The 16,667-nt window shown below is 42.8% G+C and overlaps 1 protein-coding gene across 2 annotated transcripts in view; it reads left to right on the plus strand.

Annotated features, from left to right (window-relative positions):
* lmbrd1 (LMBR1 domain containing 1) overlaps positions 1-16,667 on the plus strand; it is a 115,694-nt gene that overhangs the window by 43,388 nt on the left and 55,639 nt on the right. For both annotated transcript variants that reach the window (XM_078400010.1, XM_078400011.1), the window contains exon 6: positions 7,485-7,573. In XM_078400010.1, the coding sequence (XP_078256136.1) occupies positions 7,485-7,573 (89 nt within the window). The remainder of the gene's footprint in view (positions 1-7,484; positions 7,574-16,667) is intronic.

The following is a 16,667-nucleotide window of genomic DNA, read 5'->3' on the forward strand; positions in this document are numbered from 1 at the left end:
CCCCACTCTCAAAGGGAAAAGCCTACCCACGTCAACTCTGTCCGTCCCTCTCAAAATTTAAAAAACCTCTATCAAGTCCCCCCTCAACCTTCTACGCTCCAAAGAATAAAGACCCAACCTGTTCAACCTCTCTCTGTAGCCTAAGTGCTGAAACCCAGGCAACATTCTAGTAAATCTCCTCTGTACCCTCTCCATTTTGTCGACATCCTTCCTATAATTTGGCGACCAGAACTGCACACCATACTCCAGGTTCGGCCTCACCAATGCCCTGTACAATTTTAACATTACATCCCAACTTCTATACTCGATGCTCTGATTTATAAAGGCAAGCATACCAAATGCCTTCTTCACCACCTTCAGGGAACAATGCACAGTTATTCCCAGATCCCTCTGTTCCACTGCATTCCTCAATTCCCTACCATTTACCCTGTACGTCCTATTTTGATTTGTCCTACCAAAATGCAGCACCTCACACTTATCAGCATTAAACTCCATCTGCCATCTTTCAGCCCACCCTTCCAAAAGGCCCAAGTCTCTCTGTAGACTTTGAAAATCTACCTCACTATCAACTACACCACCTATCTTAGTATCATCTGCATATTTACTAATCCAATTTGCCACACCATCATCTAGATCATTAATGTAAATGACAAACAACAGTGGACCCAACACAGATCCTTGGGGTACTCCACTAGACACTGGCCTCCAACCTGACATACAATTGTCAACCGTTACCCTCTGGTATCTCCCATTCAGCCATTGTTGAATCCATCTTGCAACCTCACTATTAATACCCAACGATTTAACCTTCTTAATCAACCTTCCATGTGGAACCTTGTCAAATGCCTTACTGAAGTCCATATAGACAACATCCACAGCCTTGCCCTTATCAATTTCCCTGGTAACCTCTTCAAAAAATTCAAGAAGATTAGTCAAACATGACCTTCCAGGCACAAATCCATGTTGACTGTTTCTAATCAGGCCTTGATTATCCAAATAATTATATATATTGTCCCTAAGTATCTTTTCCATTAATTTTCCCACCACAGACGTCAAACTAATAGGTCTATAATTGCTAGGTTTACTTTTAGAACCTTTTTTAAACAAAGGCACAACATGCGCAATGCGCCAATCTTCCGGCACCATCCCCGTTTCCAATGACGTTTGAAATATTTCCGTCATAGCCCCTGCTATTTCTGCACTAACTTCCCTCAATGTCCTAGGGAATATCCTATCAGGACCTGGAGACTTATCCACTTTTATATTTTTCAAAAGTGTCCGTACCTCCTCTTCTTTAATCCTCCTAATTTCCATCACTACTCTACTTGTTTCGCTTACCTCACATAATTCAATATCCTTCTCCTCGGTAAATACCGAAGAAAAGAAATTGTTTAATATCTCCCCCATTTCTTCCGGCTCAACACATAGCTGTCCACTCTGACTCTCTAATGGACCAATTTTATCCCTCACTATCCTTTTGCTATTGACATATCTGTAGAACCCCTTGGGGTTTACTTTAACATTACTTGCCAAAGCAGCCTCATATCTTTTTTTCGCTTTTCTAATTTCCTTCTTAAGATTCCTTTTACATTCTTTATATTCCTCAAGAACCTCATTTACTCCCTGCCGCTTATATTTATTGTATATCTCCCTCTTTTTCCGAACCAAGTGTCCAATTTCCCTGGAAAACCACGGCTCTTTCAAATTATTATTCTTTCCTTTCCACCGAACAGGGATATAAAGACTCTGTACTCTCAAAATTTCACCTTTAAATATCCTCCATTTCTCTATTATATCCTTTTCATAAAACAAAAATTTCCATTTCACTCCTTTTAAATCCTTTCTCATCTCCTCAAAATTAGCCTTTCTCCAATCCAAAATCTCAACCCTTGGTCCAGATTTGACCTTCTCCATAATGATATTGAAACTAATGGCATTGTGATCACTAGACCCAAAGTGCTCCTCAACACATACCTCCCTCACCTGACCCATCTCATTTCCTAACAGGAGGTCCAACACTGCCCCTTCTCTGGTAGGCACCTCTACGTATTGCTGCAAAAAACTATCCTGCACACATTTTACAAACTCCAAACCATCCAGCCCTTTAACAGAATGTGATTCCCAGTCTATATACGGAAAATTGAAATCACCCACAATCACTACTCTGTGCTTACTACTTGTGGTGTATTTACCATTTTGAGTTTTGTGTTTTGGCAGCTGAGCCTTGCCGTAGTTCCGGGTATAAAGCATTGTGGGATACCTGATTACACTCTCTGGTGGTGTTGAAGTAAAGCAGCCATATGTTGTATGCTAACCTGTCTCACTCGTCGATTCTTATCATAATACACCACAGTTAAAGTTGGCGACGAGGATGGGACACACCTGTGGGCTGTGATTTCTGCCGTTACATCTGTGGCAGTTCCTCCCCGTTTGCTTAACCGTGTGCGCATCCACTTTATGCACTTGGTTCGGACGTACCTCGTGTCCCCGCAGCTGCTGCGTGTCTCTCTCTGCAGTCTCCATGCTGAGGGCGATTTCAAATGCCCGTGCAAAAGTCAGGTTGGACTCCGACAACAGCCGGCGCTGGCTTGCCTCGTTACAAATCCCACTGACAAAACGGTCCCGAAGCGTCTCGTTCAACGTCGCTCCAAACTCACAGTTAACTGCACACTGTTTCAGCTCCGCAACGTAACTGGTCACAGACTCATCCGCCCGCTGGTTGCATCGGTTAAAGCGGAATCTCTCCGCAATAAGCAACGGCTTGGGTTCAAAATGAGTCTTTAAAATGTTCACAATGTCATCGTAGGACTTATCTTTTGGCTTCAGCGGCTGCACCAGGTTCCTTAACAGACCATATGTAGATGCTCCCATCACACTTAACAGAGTAGCCACTTGCTTCTCCACTGCAATGTCGTTAGCCTCAAAAAACTGCTCTAAACGTTCCACATACGCCGACCAAGACTCTGTCTTCGGGGCGAACTCCCCTATGGAACCTATGATAGGCATTTTCTGCTTGTTTTATCCTCGTCGCCAACTTTAACTGTGGTGTATTATGATAAGAATCGACGAGTGAGACAGGTTAGCATACAACATATGGCTGCTTTACTTCAACACCACCGGAGAGTGTTATCAGGTATCCCACAATGCTTTATACCCGGAACTACGGCAAGGCTCAGCTGCCAAAACACAAATACTCAAAATGGTAAATACACCACACTACTAATATCTGCTATCTCCTTACATATTTGCTCTTCCAATTCTCGTTCCCTATTTGGCGGTCTATAATACACCCCTATAAGTGTTGCTAAACCTTTCTCATTTCTGAGTTCCACCCAAACAGCCTCCCTAATCGAGCCTTCTAGTCTGTCCTGCCAAAGCACTGCTGTGATATCCTCCCTGACAAGCAATGCATCACCCCCACCTCTTGCCCCTCCGATTCTATCACATCTGAAACAATGAAATCCTGGAATATTTAATTGCCAATCGCAACCCTCCTGCAACCATGTTTCACTGATCGCCACAACATCATACTTCCAGATGTCAATCCAGGCTCTAAGCTCATCCACCTTTCTTACAATGCTCCTAGCATTAAAATATACACATTTAAGGGACCCATCATTTCTTATTCTCAGTTTATTTCTTTTCCCTTCTTTCTCTCCTACATATTGGGTCTGAGTGTTTCCCTTTTCTGCCTCCTGCCTCACACACTGCCTGTTAGCTATCTGTGTTTGAATCCCTCCCCCCAACCGTACTGGTTTAAAGTCTCCGCAATTATTTTAGCAAATCTCCCCGCCAGGATATTGGTTCCCCTCAGGTTCAGATGCAACCCGTCCTTTTTGTACAGGTCATACTTCCCCCAGAAGAGGTCCCAATGATCCAGAAACTTGAAACCCTGCTCCCTGCACCAGTTCCTCAGCCACGTATTTATCCTCCACCTCACTCCATTCCTATTCTCACTATCGCGTGGCACAGGCAGTAAGCCTGAGATTATTGCTTTGGAAGTCCTTTTTTTTAAACTCTCTTCCTAGCCCCCTAAATTCTCCTTTCAGGACCTCTTCCCTTATCCTACCTATATTGTTGGTACCTATATGTACCACGACCTCTGGCTCCTCTCCCTCCCCTTTCAGGATATCCTGGACACGCTCAGACACATCCCGGATACCGGCACCAGGGAGGCAAACCACCATCCGGGTCTCCCGACTGCGTCCACAGAAACGCCTATCTGACCCCCTCACTGTAGAGTCCCCTATTACTATCGCTCTCCTCTTCCTTTCCCTACCCTTCTGAGCAACAGGGCCGGACTCCTTGCCAGAGGCCCGGGCACCGTCGCTGCCCCCAGGTAGGCTGTCCCCCCCAACAGTACTTAAACAGGAGTATTTATTTCCAAGGGGTACAGCCACTGGGGTACTCCCTAGTCCCTGCCTCTGCTCCTTGCCCCCCCTAACAGTGACCCACTTGTCTACCTCCCGTGGTCTAGGAGTGACCACCTCTCTGTAACTCCTATCTATAACCTCCTCACTCTCCCTGACCAAACGGAGGTCATCAATCTGCCGCTCCAGGTTCCTAATACGGTCCTGGCGCAGATGTGGATGTCTGGAAGACTATCAGACTCCCAGATTCCCCAGATCCGACACCCAGAACAATAAACTGCCCTGGCACTCATACTCCCCAAACAAAGCCCCGTGCTCGGTTACTAGACCTACCGCCCGGCCGCTGCTCCAACCGCTCCAACCGCCCACCCAAAAGAACTGAGTGATCTCCTGGGAGAGGCGAAAAACCGGATAAAAAACCCAGGCCAATTTGGGAAAAAATCCGGGAAATTCCTCTCCGACCCCAAGCTAGGCGATCGAAACTTGTCCGGGAGATCACACAGGTCTTACTCCTTACTATCCCCACACAATCCCCACACACTACTTCCCAAGCAACACTGCTTGCTGCTGCTGCTGCTTGCTGCTGCTTCCTCTGCTGCTGCTTGCTGCTGCTACTACTGCTGCTGCTGATTGCTGCTGCTACTGCTGCTGCTGATTGCTGCTGCTACTGCTGCTGAATATGTGAATACTTCAACAAACCTCAACAGATGTATAGTAGAAACCCGACTGGTTGCATCATTGGTTGGTGTGACAATTCTAACGCACAGGACCTCAAGAGGCTGCAGAGAGTGGTGGACTCAGCCTGGCCCATCATAGGCTCAGCCCTGTCCTCCATTAAAAGCATGTAAAACGCACTGCCTTTAGAAAGCAGCACCAATCATTAAGGATCCCCACCCTCTGCGTCAATCCCTCTTCTCACTGCTCCCATCAGTGATACAGAAGCCCGAATTCCCACACCATTATGTTCAGGAATAGGTACCTTCCTATAAACATTAGGTTCTTGAACCAATCTGCAAAACCCTAATCGTACCTCGACAACTGAACACTAAGCTCCACCTCTTGCACTACCATGGACTATTACTAATCATGTTTTTGCACTAATGTCTTATTTTTTGCACAGTTAGAAATGTTATGTGTAATGTATGTATAATTTGTTTATAATTTGATGTTGTGTGTTTGTGATGCTGCTGCTATCTTCCAGATGTTAAGGGTGCAGATGTTGATGTTTTTGACATTTGAAAGTGGCATAAAGATGATATGTGTATGGGTGTTGTCAAGGTTCTTATGAAACCTGACATTGGCTCTTTTGATACCAGAGGACCTGTAAATAGAATAAAGGCACCAAGGCCACAGTCTAAACTGAAGTTCACAGTTATAACCAAGAGACGCATATTGATTAATCAGTTAAAGATGGGTTGATCTACCAACACTTCTCTGAAACAATTGTACAGTCAAAGTCACTGGGAATATAATAATTGACCCTCAATAAAGGAGAAGAAAGGAGCATTGGTAGAAAATTCATTTTCACTTTTGGCTGTTCACATCGATGAAACATTACGATTGTTAAATTCCAAGGTAATATACAAAAGAAAAGAAATAGGAAAGTGTAAGAGTTTGCCAAAAGAAAAAAAATAGTGTATGTGCCACTTGCTATTGCGATAGTCCAGATGAGTCAGCTGAGCTCAGTACCATCTGAATTCCTGAGGACATAGTGTCCAATGAGTTCTAGGGGTGGGAGATTCAGTAGGAAAGCTAACTAGAGTCCTGCAAGAGAAGACAAATAGAAGGCTCTAAAGCCAGTTTGCTGGCATCTTTCCAAGGAATACTTGTCAGTGCCTGATAATTTGGTAGAAGCTGCTAGTCGGCCTCTGGAAGATGACTCAGTTTCTTGTTTTAAAACCCTTCCAGCTTTTGAAAACCTGGACCATCTTTATGATCTGAAAGCTGTCCTAGATTTCCTTGCCCCTCTTTATAAGTGGTCCCTCACGCTTGATATAATTATGGTAAATATTCTCTTCATCCTTTTCAAGATCTTGACATTTTTCTAGCATGGTGGTACTTGGTACTCCAATTTGTGATTTTTAAAAAAAAGTTAGTATTATATTCCTGCATTTGAACAATGAGCCTTTATTTCTAAAATTTGATATTTTAATCCTATTTCGTTTTGAGACTTGCCTTGCTCTCATTAAAGATTATTGTATTGCATCCCAATGTTTTTGCCGCATCACTGAAGATTTTTATTATTTCTTTGGATACACCTAATTTTTTGGACTAAGAGTTTTAATTACTTTCAGTTTGTTTTCCAACCAATAACTTAGAGTGAAAAGTTGAAGAAAATTTGACCAACGGTCATGTACCAAACATCACTAATCTACCAAATTTTGTCATTGGATATAGTTGCTGACTGAATTATTAGACAGCATGCTCCTTTGTGGACTATGTGAAGATTGGGGAAAAAAACTCATAGTCCTAAAATCAACAAAGGAAAAACTGAATGAAAGAGAATGAACAATTTGAATTTAAGAAATAAAATACTCTCTTTAATGGAAACCAGATTTAATGTTTGTTTACAAGTTTTATTATATTGACATTGTATTCTTAAACTCAAACTTGCCTAATGTAATGCATTATATTTCAATTCATTCAATATATAAGGGATTTATCATCGAGTTCATTTTCACCATACTTTGAAAGTTCAATGGATAGCACTTGGTTAAATTCAAATGGTATCCTTTTAGTAACATAACTGCAGTTATATTTTGAATAGTGTGAGGGTGATAAAAATATTGAGGTTATTACGGTTTAGATGAGTTTTTTCTGTTGAAAAACTTTCACTTCTGTGAACTATAATTTTAAAATATGATGTAAATTGGATGTCATAAAGCTTTCTGTACAATTAGTTTCTGCTAGTTAATTATTATTTTCCCAAAGACCTTTAAGTTGTGCCATTGAAGTCATGAAATTGAAAAATTAAAGATGAATTTTAAATCCATTATCTATGGCACTTTGAGGCACTTTAAATAAAATATATCTTCATCTTAGAATAGTTCTTTCTATATTCATTATTCAAAATATGTTATGATGTCTAAAATTAATCTTTTATTTCTATTGCAGTGCTTTTGTTCCTTTGAATGTTCCAGCAAATCAGAACTCCACAGAATGGGAAAAGGTGAAACTTCTTTTTGAAGAGCTAGGAAGCAGTCGTAAGTAGAAAATTCATTTTACAGTATTGATTCACAGAGTCATAGATTTGAGCAGCATAGAAACTGACTCTTCGGCCCACCACACCTATGCCGAGCATCATGCCGTCATAAAGGGTGTGGGCGATGAAATGGTCGATAGTTCACATTATCTCCATTCTATTTTTGCAATGTTATTAGCCACAATGATATTGCATTAATTTAGTGCACAAAATTAATTCAGCAGATTGTGGTTGATTATACAAATGTTTTACTTCCACCTCGTTCAAAGCAAAAATAATAAGTAAAATGCCTCATCTGTCACTAATTCAATTAATAATTGAACTTGGATCAGAATCTGTAAAATAAAACTTACGTATGAAATTTTGTTCCCACATGGTTTTTGCTTGTGAACATAGATCAACAGATTGCAATTGAAATTGTCGGTCTTTTGTACAGATATCTAGTTACCATGTCATTGCACTGTGTGGTGTGCCATGAACTTATTTCTATGTTTGATTATATATAATAGTTTACAAAAGTCTGAACCTGAGTCACATCATACTGTACAATCAATCCCTAACAAGTGTAACAAATGTGTAGGAAGGAATGCTGGAGTAACTCAGCGGGTCAGGCAGCATCTCGGGAGAAGAGGGTCTCAACCCGAAACCTCATCTATTCCTTTTTTCCAGAGATCCTTAATTACCTGCTGAGTCGAGGGGGGGAGAGGGGGTCGAGGGGGGGTGGAGGAAAGGTGGGGCGGGGGGAAGTGGAGGTGGGCGGGGAGGAGGAGGGGGAGTGGAGGTGGGAGGAGAGGGGGAGTGGGGGTGGGAAGGGAGGGGGGGTGGGAAGGGAGGGGAGGGGGAGTGGGAAGAGGGGGGTGGGGGGAGTGGAGGTGGGGGGAGTGGAGGTGGGGGAAAGGAGAGGGTGGAGGGGGTGGGGGGAAAGGGGAGGGGTTGGGAGGAAAGGGGAGGGGAGTGGGGGGGGCGGAAGAAGGGAGGGGAGTGGGAGAGGGGTGGGGGGGGTGGGGGGTAGTAGGGGGTGGGGGGTAGTAGGGGGGTGGGGAGTATGGGGGTGGGGAAGGTGGGGGTGGGGAGTTTGGGGGTGGGGGGGATTAGGGGCCGTGGGGAGTATGGGGGTGGGGTGGGGAGTAGGGATTGGGGAGTAGGGGGGTGGGGAGTAGGGGTTGGGGGGAGGGGAGTGGGGGAGGGGGGTGGGGGAGGGGAGTAGGGGGAGTGGGGAGGGGGACTGGGGGATGGGGATGGGGAACGAAGGGGAGGGGGGAGTGAAGGGGAGGGAGAGAGTGGAGAGGAGGAGGGGAGTGGAATGGGGGAAGGGGGGAGTGGGGGTGGGAAGGGGGAGTGGAATGGGGGGGAAAGGGGGAGTGGGGGTGGGAATGGGGGAGTGAAATGCGGGGGAATGGGGGAGTGGGGGTGGGAAAGTGGGGGTGGGGAGGAGTGAGGAGTGTGGAACGGGGAAGCAGACAGTGCTACACCGATGCAGGGGAGGCTTTGGGTCCACGGCTCGCTCTGGCTGCAGCGCTGGCGGCACGGGACCGAGGTTAGTGGCACCCTCTCCCCTTCCCTGTCCCGCCTCTACTGCCCATGGCCCCGGGAGACACTCCCCGCCTGGATTCCCGTGGATTTAGAAATTCGGCAACGGAAATTTTAAAAATGTCTAAATCTCGGCTGTAAATGGCTTTCCGCGAGACAGTGAGCCGCTGCGCCGATTGTTGAGCGTGTGGAAATCCGCGGAGTCGATTTTAAAGGAAAGTGGGCACAGGCCATAGAGTTCTATGTATGACTATGGCATGCGCATCTCTATGGCTAGCGCTCAGCTCCGCAACATGTGCAACACAGTAGCGGTTTTCCTTTGTCCCCGAGGCCTACCGTACCGGGTAGGGGAACACAGAGTTACGTACACGTACACAACGCTCGTACTGTCACTGTACGGCCTTGGTACGTGCGCTCCCCATCCAGCCAGACTCCACATAGCTGACAGTACAAATTTATTGGCGCTATCCATGCATGTGCGTGCTATGTAACTATGTATGTTGCCAGTAGCATATGTTTTACCATGTTCTTTATTGAAAAATCCGTATTGTTCATTAATAAAAGCAAGTAGAATTGTTAAAAAAATACTGCGACTATTTTTGTGTGCGTCTTTTCTTTCATGTTATTATTTTCTCGGATTTTAACGTGTGAAAATTATGACATGGAGTGAGGATGGCACATGTTCATTTGTATACAAGTACTGTGCATGCATATCAACACGTGAGCTGGTCGTCTGCTGTTGGTACTCAACCGGCTACGTACAGCAATCCAGAGGTGTGGGTGTCATCATGTGTGTTCACTTGTGGATTATTAATTTTGCTGTTTCACCTCGTTTATCATGTTCGACGACGAATTTGTTTGACATATGATGTCGTTTGTCGCAAGTTTTACTTTTGCGAATTCTGAAAGTGATGATCCCCCTCCGCTAAATCCCGAACTAACTAGAGAAGCACGGAGCCTGGAGTTGTCTTACCTAGTTACAACCATGATGACGCTAACTAAAGACGATCCTCATGTCGCAGAAATCGACAAAGATGTTAGCAACAAATTCAAATGGCATTGGCTAGAGTTCAAATTGGGACTCAAGGCAGCCACTGGAACATCATCATCATCGGAGCCATCTACGGAGACAGTTCGTTTAGGAGACACTGTAAAGAAAGCGGAAATGCCAGGCAAGGCCTACTGTACTCTGTGCTCGGCATTGATAAACTATGGCAGTCAAGGGCGGGTGGCCAACGTGGACCATGTTAAGAACAGGAAACACACAAAGTGTTCGCAGAACTGAACATTCGGAAGACAAATTACACACTTGGCTCATTTGTTAAAGTGGTTTGCAAATCACTAGTGATTTTGTCTAAGCAAGGACAAGGACAATGTGCGGACAGTGATGAACACCGTGGATCGAATGGACAAGTACTGGCTGGGAGCAGATGTGCACCAGATGCGCCTTCTGAGACGCAGGTGAATGTGACTCTTAGTGACCGAAGTCTAACCATGCAGGTGAGATATGTTGAAGGAATCTTTAGTATTGGTCAGACCTCTAAATTATGATTTTGTTTTTAATGTTAACCTTAGATTTTTGTGTATCTCTTTTCAGGCACTTCTTTGTGGTGTGATGGCAGAACATTCACTATCATTCACGATGGCACCAGTGCTGATTGACCTTGCCAAATCTCTTGCCACTGATCCTAAAGCATTGGACTCCTTATCCATGGACAGAACAAGTGCATCATACAAACTTCGATTTGGAGTTGCACGAACATTCCTAGAAGGCACAGTAGAGCATCTTCAGTCAATTTTTTTTCACTGAATATTGATGAGTCAACTTCCACCAATGATGAAAAGATCCTGGCTGTGTTGGTGTCTTATTTTTCTCTGATGCTTCGTCGTGTGGCTGTACATCATCTTGCATCAGTGTCAGTGATGCGAGCAAACACACAGTCTCTCTTCGAGAAACTTGATGTTAATGACACAACACAGATTACCGTGAAAAAATCTTATGTCTGTACTTATGGATTCTGCAATGTTACGCGGGGATCATAGAGTGGGTTGGAAGTCCGACTCCGGGAGGAGAGAGTACCTCACCTTCTCGATATTGATGGGGACATATGTCATCATGTCCATAACGCAACAAAAAAACTGTGCAAACCTTTTGCCTTCTGGGTGGAAGGACTGTTTGGATATGTCCATGCAGACTTTAACTGGTCGCCTGACTTGCGTAGTGCATTGGCAAACATTTGCCAACAGCTTGGAGTCAAGTTCACCATGCCAGAGCGTTTCATTCCTCATCGCTGGCTCTCATGTTATGATGTAAGCATTTGTACACTTCGTCTCTGGGATGCCCTCACAGTTTTTACTTTGCCTACCTGCCAAAGAAAGACAAGAATGCTTATCGATCCACTGTTGCAGACATCTACAAGAAGCATGATGTAAGCCCAGAAGCAAAGCAGGAAATTGTGAACATTCAAGCTGAATGTGCAAAGAAGCTGATGACTGCTGATGGCAAGAAGAGGTAGACAAACTTTTTTACAAGCGGGCAAAGACACAGTTCATCTTGGGCTTCCACTGTGCATTTATGCCAATGCTGAAACAGTATGTTTGTATGTTTGAAACATCGAGCCCCCAAGTTCACAAGCTCAATTACCGGCAGGTTGAACTTTTCCAGGAAGTTCTTGCTTGTTTTATCAAGCCAGAGTGCTATGTGAACTTGTCAGTACATGCCCTGAAAGACCCGTCAAGAATAAATCTGGATGACAAGGCAATTAGACTGAAGCCAAGAGATCTATTCTTGGGGACTGCAGCATTGTGGGAAAGGACTGAACAACATCTGAATTACTCTCAACTGTTGAGGAAGTCTTTGCAGAGTGTGGGAAGTACCTGCAAGCCAAGCTTCCACTTGACAACCAACTATTGAGATGTATGTCAGTGCTTGATCCTCTAGCCAGGATAAACAGTGCTACCATGAAGTACATGTGAAAACTACCAAAACTTGTCAGTAATTTGTTACTGAAGAAGAGCAAGAGGTCTATGACAAGAAGGTCCTTAGTTACCAAGTGAGTCATCATGTGCCCCATGCTGTTGATGAACACAATGTTCCAGTACCACTTGACGAGTGGTGGGCAGCTGTTGCTGATCTTCAGATTTTTCCACAGCTTTGCAAAATGGCATTTGCTATTATGAGTTGTTTCCTTGGCCCTCAGGTGGAAGGGTCATTTAATGTGATGGGAGATGTTGCAGATCCCAAGTCTTCTCGCATGAATGTCAGTACATACTCAGCAATTCAGACCGTCAAGTATGCCATCTGTGCAACTGGGATAAGTGCTCTACAGCTGTACACACGAAAGAACCCAAAGCATGACCCAGTAGATGTCAAGATGTGTCATAACATCAGAACTGCAAGGAAGCGGCATGTAGAAGAGCTGGAGGAAAACAGAAAAGTCTTTTGGATGACAAATAAAGATATCTTGAATCTTGAATCTTGAAGAGCGTCGCAAAAGGCTAGCTTTGACCAAGCCTGTTGAGAGTTAGCGTGGAGCAAAGCAAAAGATGGACGTAGCCCAGAAGCTTGTAAAGAAAGCTCATAAACTACAGCAGCAGAAGAAAAGCCAGAGATTGAGCTTGTAGATTTTAAACATGACTTTGGCTTTTAACAGCTGATTCTCATTCATCAATATCAGAAATAAAGGTAAGTGAGCTTATGTTAGAAGCACATGTTGCACAAAAAAGGGCGTCTGTATCAAGACTTGGCAAACCCATGAAAGATAATGGAAATACATTGCATCCATCTAATATATAACCTGCTTAATTTGACTTGTTATGGTGTTAAAATATAAGAACTGTCTTATTTGTAAAACAAAAGCATTGAAGAGTCTATATGTCATAGACACTACAATGTTCTTTTTTTAACTGATTCAATCAGGCAAAATGTGTTATTGTGAGGTATAATTAAAAGAACAGGGTAAATTAAGGGTAAACAAGCAAGGAAATGGTGTCATTTCAAGGTATAATTAACAAAATAAATCTGCGTAAAGGGGCCGCAGCCCCCATCTCTCTTCCTCTTTTTTCTGCTCTCTTCCTCTTTTTTCCAGCTTTTCCCTGTCTCATGCCTGAGTGTTCTAAGTTGCCTTACATTTTAAAATGTTATGAAGGTTACATAATAATGATACCGAAATGTTCTTTCATACAAACCATACAAAACACCTCCATCAGACATCTATTTATTGAATAGAGCGCCACCTTCAACACCAGAAAACCAACCAAACTCATCTCCAAGCTTGTACTTGTGTATGGCTCAATTGTACTCGTATGTTGTCTGCTTTTACTGAATAGTATGCAATCAAAGCTTTTCACTGTTTTTCAGTGCACATTACAATAATAAAGCAATACCAAAAACAGATTTCTAAGAATTTATTTCATTTCCATTTGAGGAACTTAGAGTGTCAGTTGATCTGTATTTTCCCCATTACAATAGTAACTATATTTTGAAAGTAAATTGTTTGCTGCAAAGATGTTTAGACTTCTGGGAGATAAGAAAGGAGCTTTTTAAATGTTTAAAAAAAACCACAACGCTGGAGTAACTCAGCAGGTCAGAAGTAAAGTTTATTGTAAAAAATGCAAAAAAAAATTTCGGCTGTAAAGGTGGGCCAAACATGGTCAAATATGGGTTGCAAGCTGCTTTAAAAGGCTTTGAATGTGAGCAACATCTTTGAAACTACAGAAATAAAGGTGATCAGATTCTAAGATCTAAAGTATAGTCTGGAATATGAAGTAATGGAAGGCTGTTGATTTAAGGTGGAGCAAAGTTATGGAGGAACATAGATATGTCCATTTTAAATTAAGGCACAGGAGACAGCATCGGGAAGTCATTTTGAACAAAAATGATGTTAGTACAAGATAGTGAAAAACTGGATATAAACAGATAAAATTTTGAATATGTTGCCATTTGTGTCTTGAGACTGAGATTGAAATGTTTTAAGTTTCTGTGGCAGTAGTGCGATAATAATGGAAAATTCATCAGAGGATTGGGGAGTTGAGATGTAATGTTTAAAGAATATTGAACACCACATAGAGATTTGTTCTCAGTGAATATGTAGAAATGGGACGTGGAAATTTTTTTGAATGAAAACTAGAGGTTTTACCTGGTACTGGAAAGTTGGAACTTGAATACCCCAAGATCTGGTCCTCAGAAGATTACGGACCTCTTGGTTTATCTAAGGCTTCAGTTTGGGAAACACTTGGAGGGTTTTCATGGGGACAGGCTCCTCTACACATTTACCTTTGAAGTCAGTAACAACCTTCATGCATTAGGTTCGTTGCCGAATGCCTGAACATTGCCCAGTTCACCGAATCCAAGCAATCCCAGAGTCATTCCTCTGCCTCCCCCCCCCCCCCCCCCCCCCAATCCACCCGACCAGCTCTGTGCAGTCCTCACTGCACTCGGACTGCACTCTTCAGTCACTGCCTATACACAGGAAGAGGAAACACAGCCAAGTATTCCGATTTTGCAAAGTGAGGGCAAGGTATCGTGCATTAGGCATCAGCGATGTTGGAATAGCAGTAGCCAAGGGTGTCTGATCCTCCGGTGCTGCAGGACATGTGCTGGTGGTTGTTAGGGAGTGATTTCTTCAAGCTGGCTTTGATGTCCCGGGCTATGACAGGAAAGGCATTGGGGTACGCCATCTGGTGTTTGACCACACCATGCAGCTCCTCCAGTGCTCGATGAATGTCTGCCTACTTGTTGAATCTCTTGGGATTCTTGTATGTTTTATCCAAAGCTGACACATGTCCATCTATTTATGCAATCATTAGCAGTTCCAGCACACTGCAGCTTTTGATGCCTTGACGTTTCACGTGGCCATCAACATGCATGCTGCCCCACGTTACGGAGAAGGAGGAGGGGGGTGTGCTCCGTTCCAAGGATTCAGTTTGCATAATTTATTTCCTTATTGTGAAGCGATCTTTTCTGCGCCTGTGTCAAGAAATACGAGTTGAAACAAAAGCACATTTTGTGTTTGTTCATTTACTTTTGTTCACATAAATTTTGTAAGGTCAATTTTTTTATTCAGTACTCAAATTCCAATATTTTGTTTGTGATATGTGAATTCTGTAATGGCGAATTCCCATTACCCGAACTGTCATAACATCGCCTTTACTTACTAATAATACGCTATCCACTATCCCCTCAGCATTCCAGATTTTAATCATATGGATAAAAAAAAATCTTTCTCAAATACCTTTTAAATCTCTTGCCTCTTAATCCTCTGCTGTTTGGAGGAAGTATTTTTCCATCGTTGCTTGGAGGAAGTATTTTTTATTTTCTACCCTCTTTATACCTTCCATAACTTTATAAACCTCAGTCGGGTCGCTCTCTCTGCTCCCCAACTTCCTTTCCACATGGTTGTAAACCAACAACATCCTGGCACATCTCTTCTGGACCCTCTTCAGAGAAATCACATTCTTGGCAACCGGAACTGCACACTACGGCTACTGTCTATTTTTAAATAGACATTAAATGCAATAATCTCTCTGCGGTTAGGATAGAATTGTATGGTGTTAGTAATTATTTCATCAACAGTGGATTTAATTTAGAGGTATAAAGGTCAATACTCAGAAGTCCAGAAGAAAATATAATCTGTACTAATTTCCCAATACAACATGAAAGTGTGGATGGTGTATTGGATTTAGTATTTAAAAATCAATGAGAATTGACTAGTGATTGCGCCTGGTGATTATTGCATGCTTACTGAATAAATATGAGGACTGATAAACATGAGCAATGATGAATAAAACTTGGTTAATCTTTAATACATTAAACATCTCTTCTGGATCTATATTCAATATGGATAAAATCATGTGTGGGAAGGAACAGCAGATGCTGGTTTAAACTGAAGATCAGTCTGATGAGGGGTCTCGACTTGAAACATCATCCATTCCTTCTCTACAGAGATGCTGCCTGTCCCGTTGAGTTACTCCAGCTTTTTGTGTCTATCTATGGATAAAGTAATGCTTTGGCATAAACCGTCATTGAGGCTGATGTAAGATACAGAGAAGGCTTATTGAGATGAGTGAGAAGGTGAAGGGTAGTCTTGGGGCCAATGGATTATGGAAGAGAATCACAATTAAGCAAAGTGATTAACCAAATGTAGAAACCTATATTTCAGTCGAGTAAAAAAAGGTTACAACTGATTTATCATACTATTAATATCACCAGATTTATTGCATGCCCTTATTTCAAGAGTTTTGTGTCCCATTTTCTATTTTGGAAGTGCAATCTGATCTTTGACGATTGCTTAAAATCTACCTGCTGATGATTTACTGTCTCAATCAAGTTGCATGGAAATGCAATTGATACCATTGTGTTTTTTTTGGTGCATAAATATTAATACTACAGCTTTTTTTAGAACACTTTTTTGTTTTATAATGGGCATGCTGAATGCTACTGTTTCTTTCCCTATTAAAAAAAATACAATAAAAATGGTTTAACCTTAATATGTTCTCAAGATTTTTGGTTCAGTTGTATTGAATTTGCAAATTTAATTGCGATGAAATTGTGCATATTACCTTCT

Source organism: Rhinoraja longicauda, chromosome 5 (assembly GCF_053455715.1).
Source record: "Rhinoraja longicauda isolate Sanriku21f chromosome 5, sRhiLon1.1, whole genome shotgun sequence".
NCBI lineage: Eukaryota > Metazoa > Chordata > Chondrichthyes > Rajiformes > Arhynchobatidae > Rhinoraja > Rhinoraja longicauda.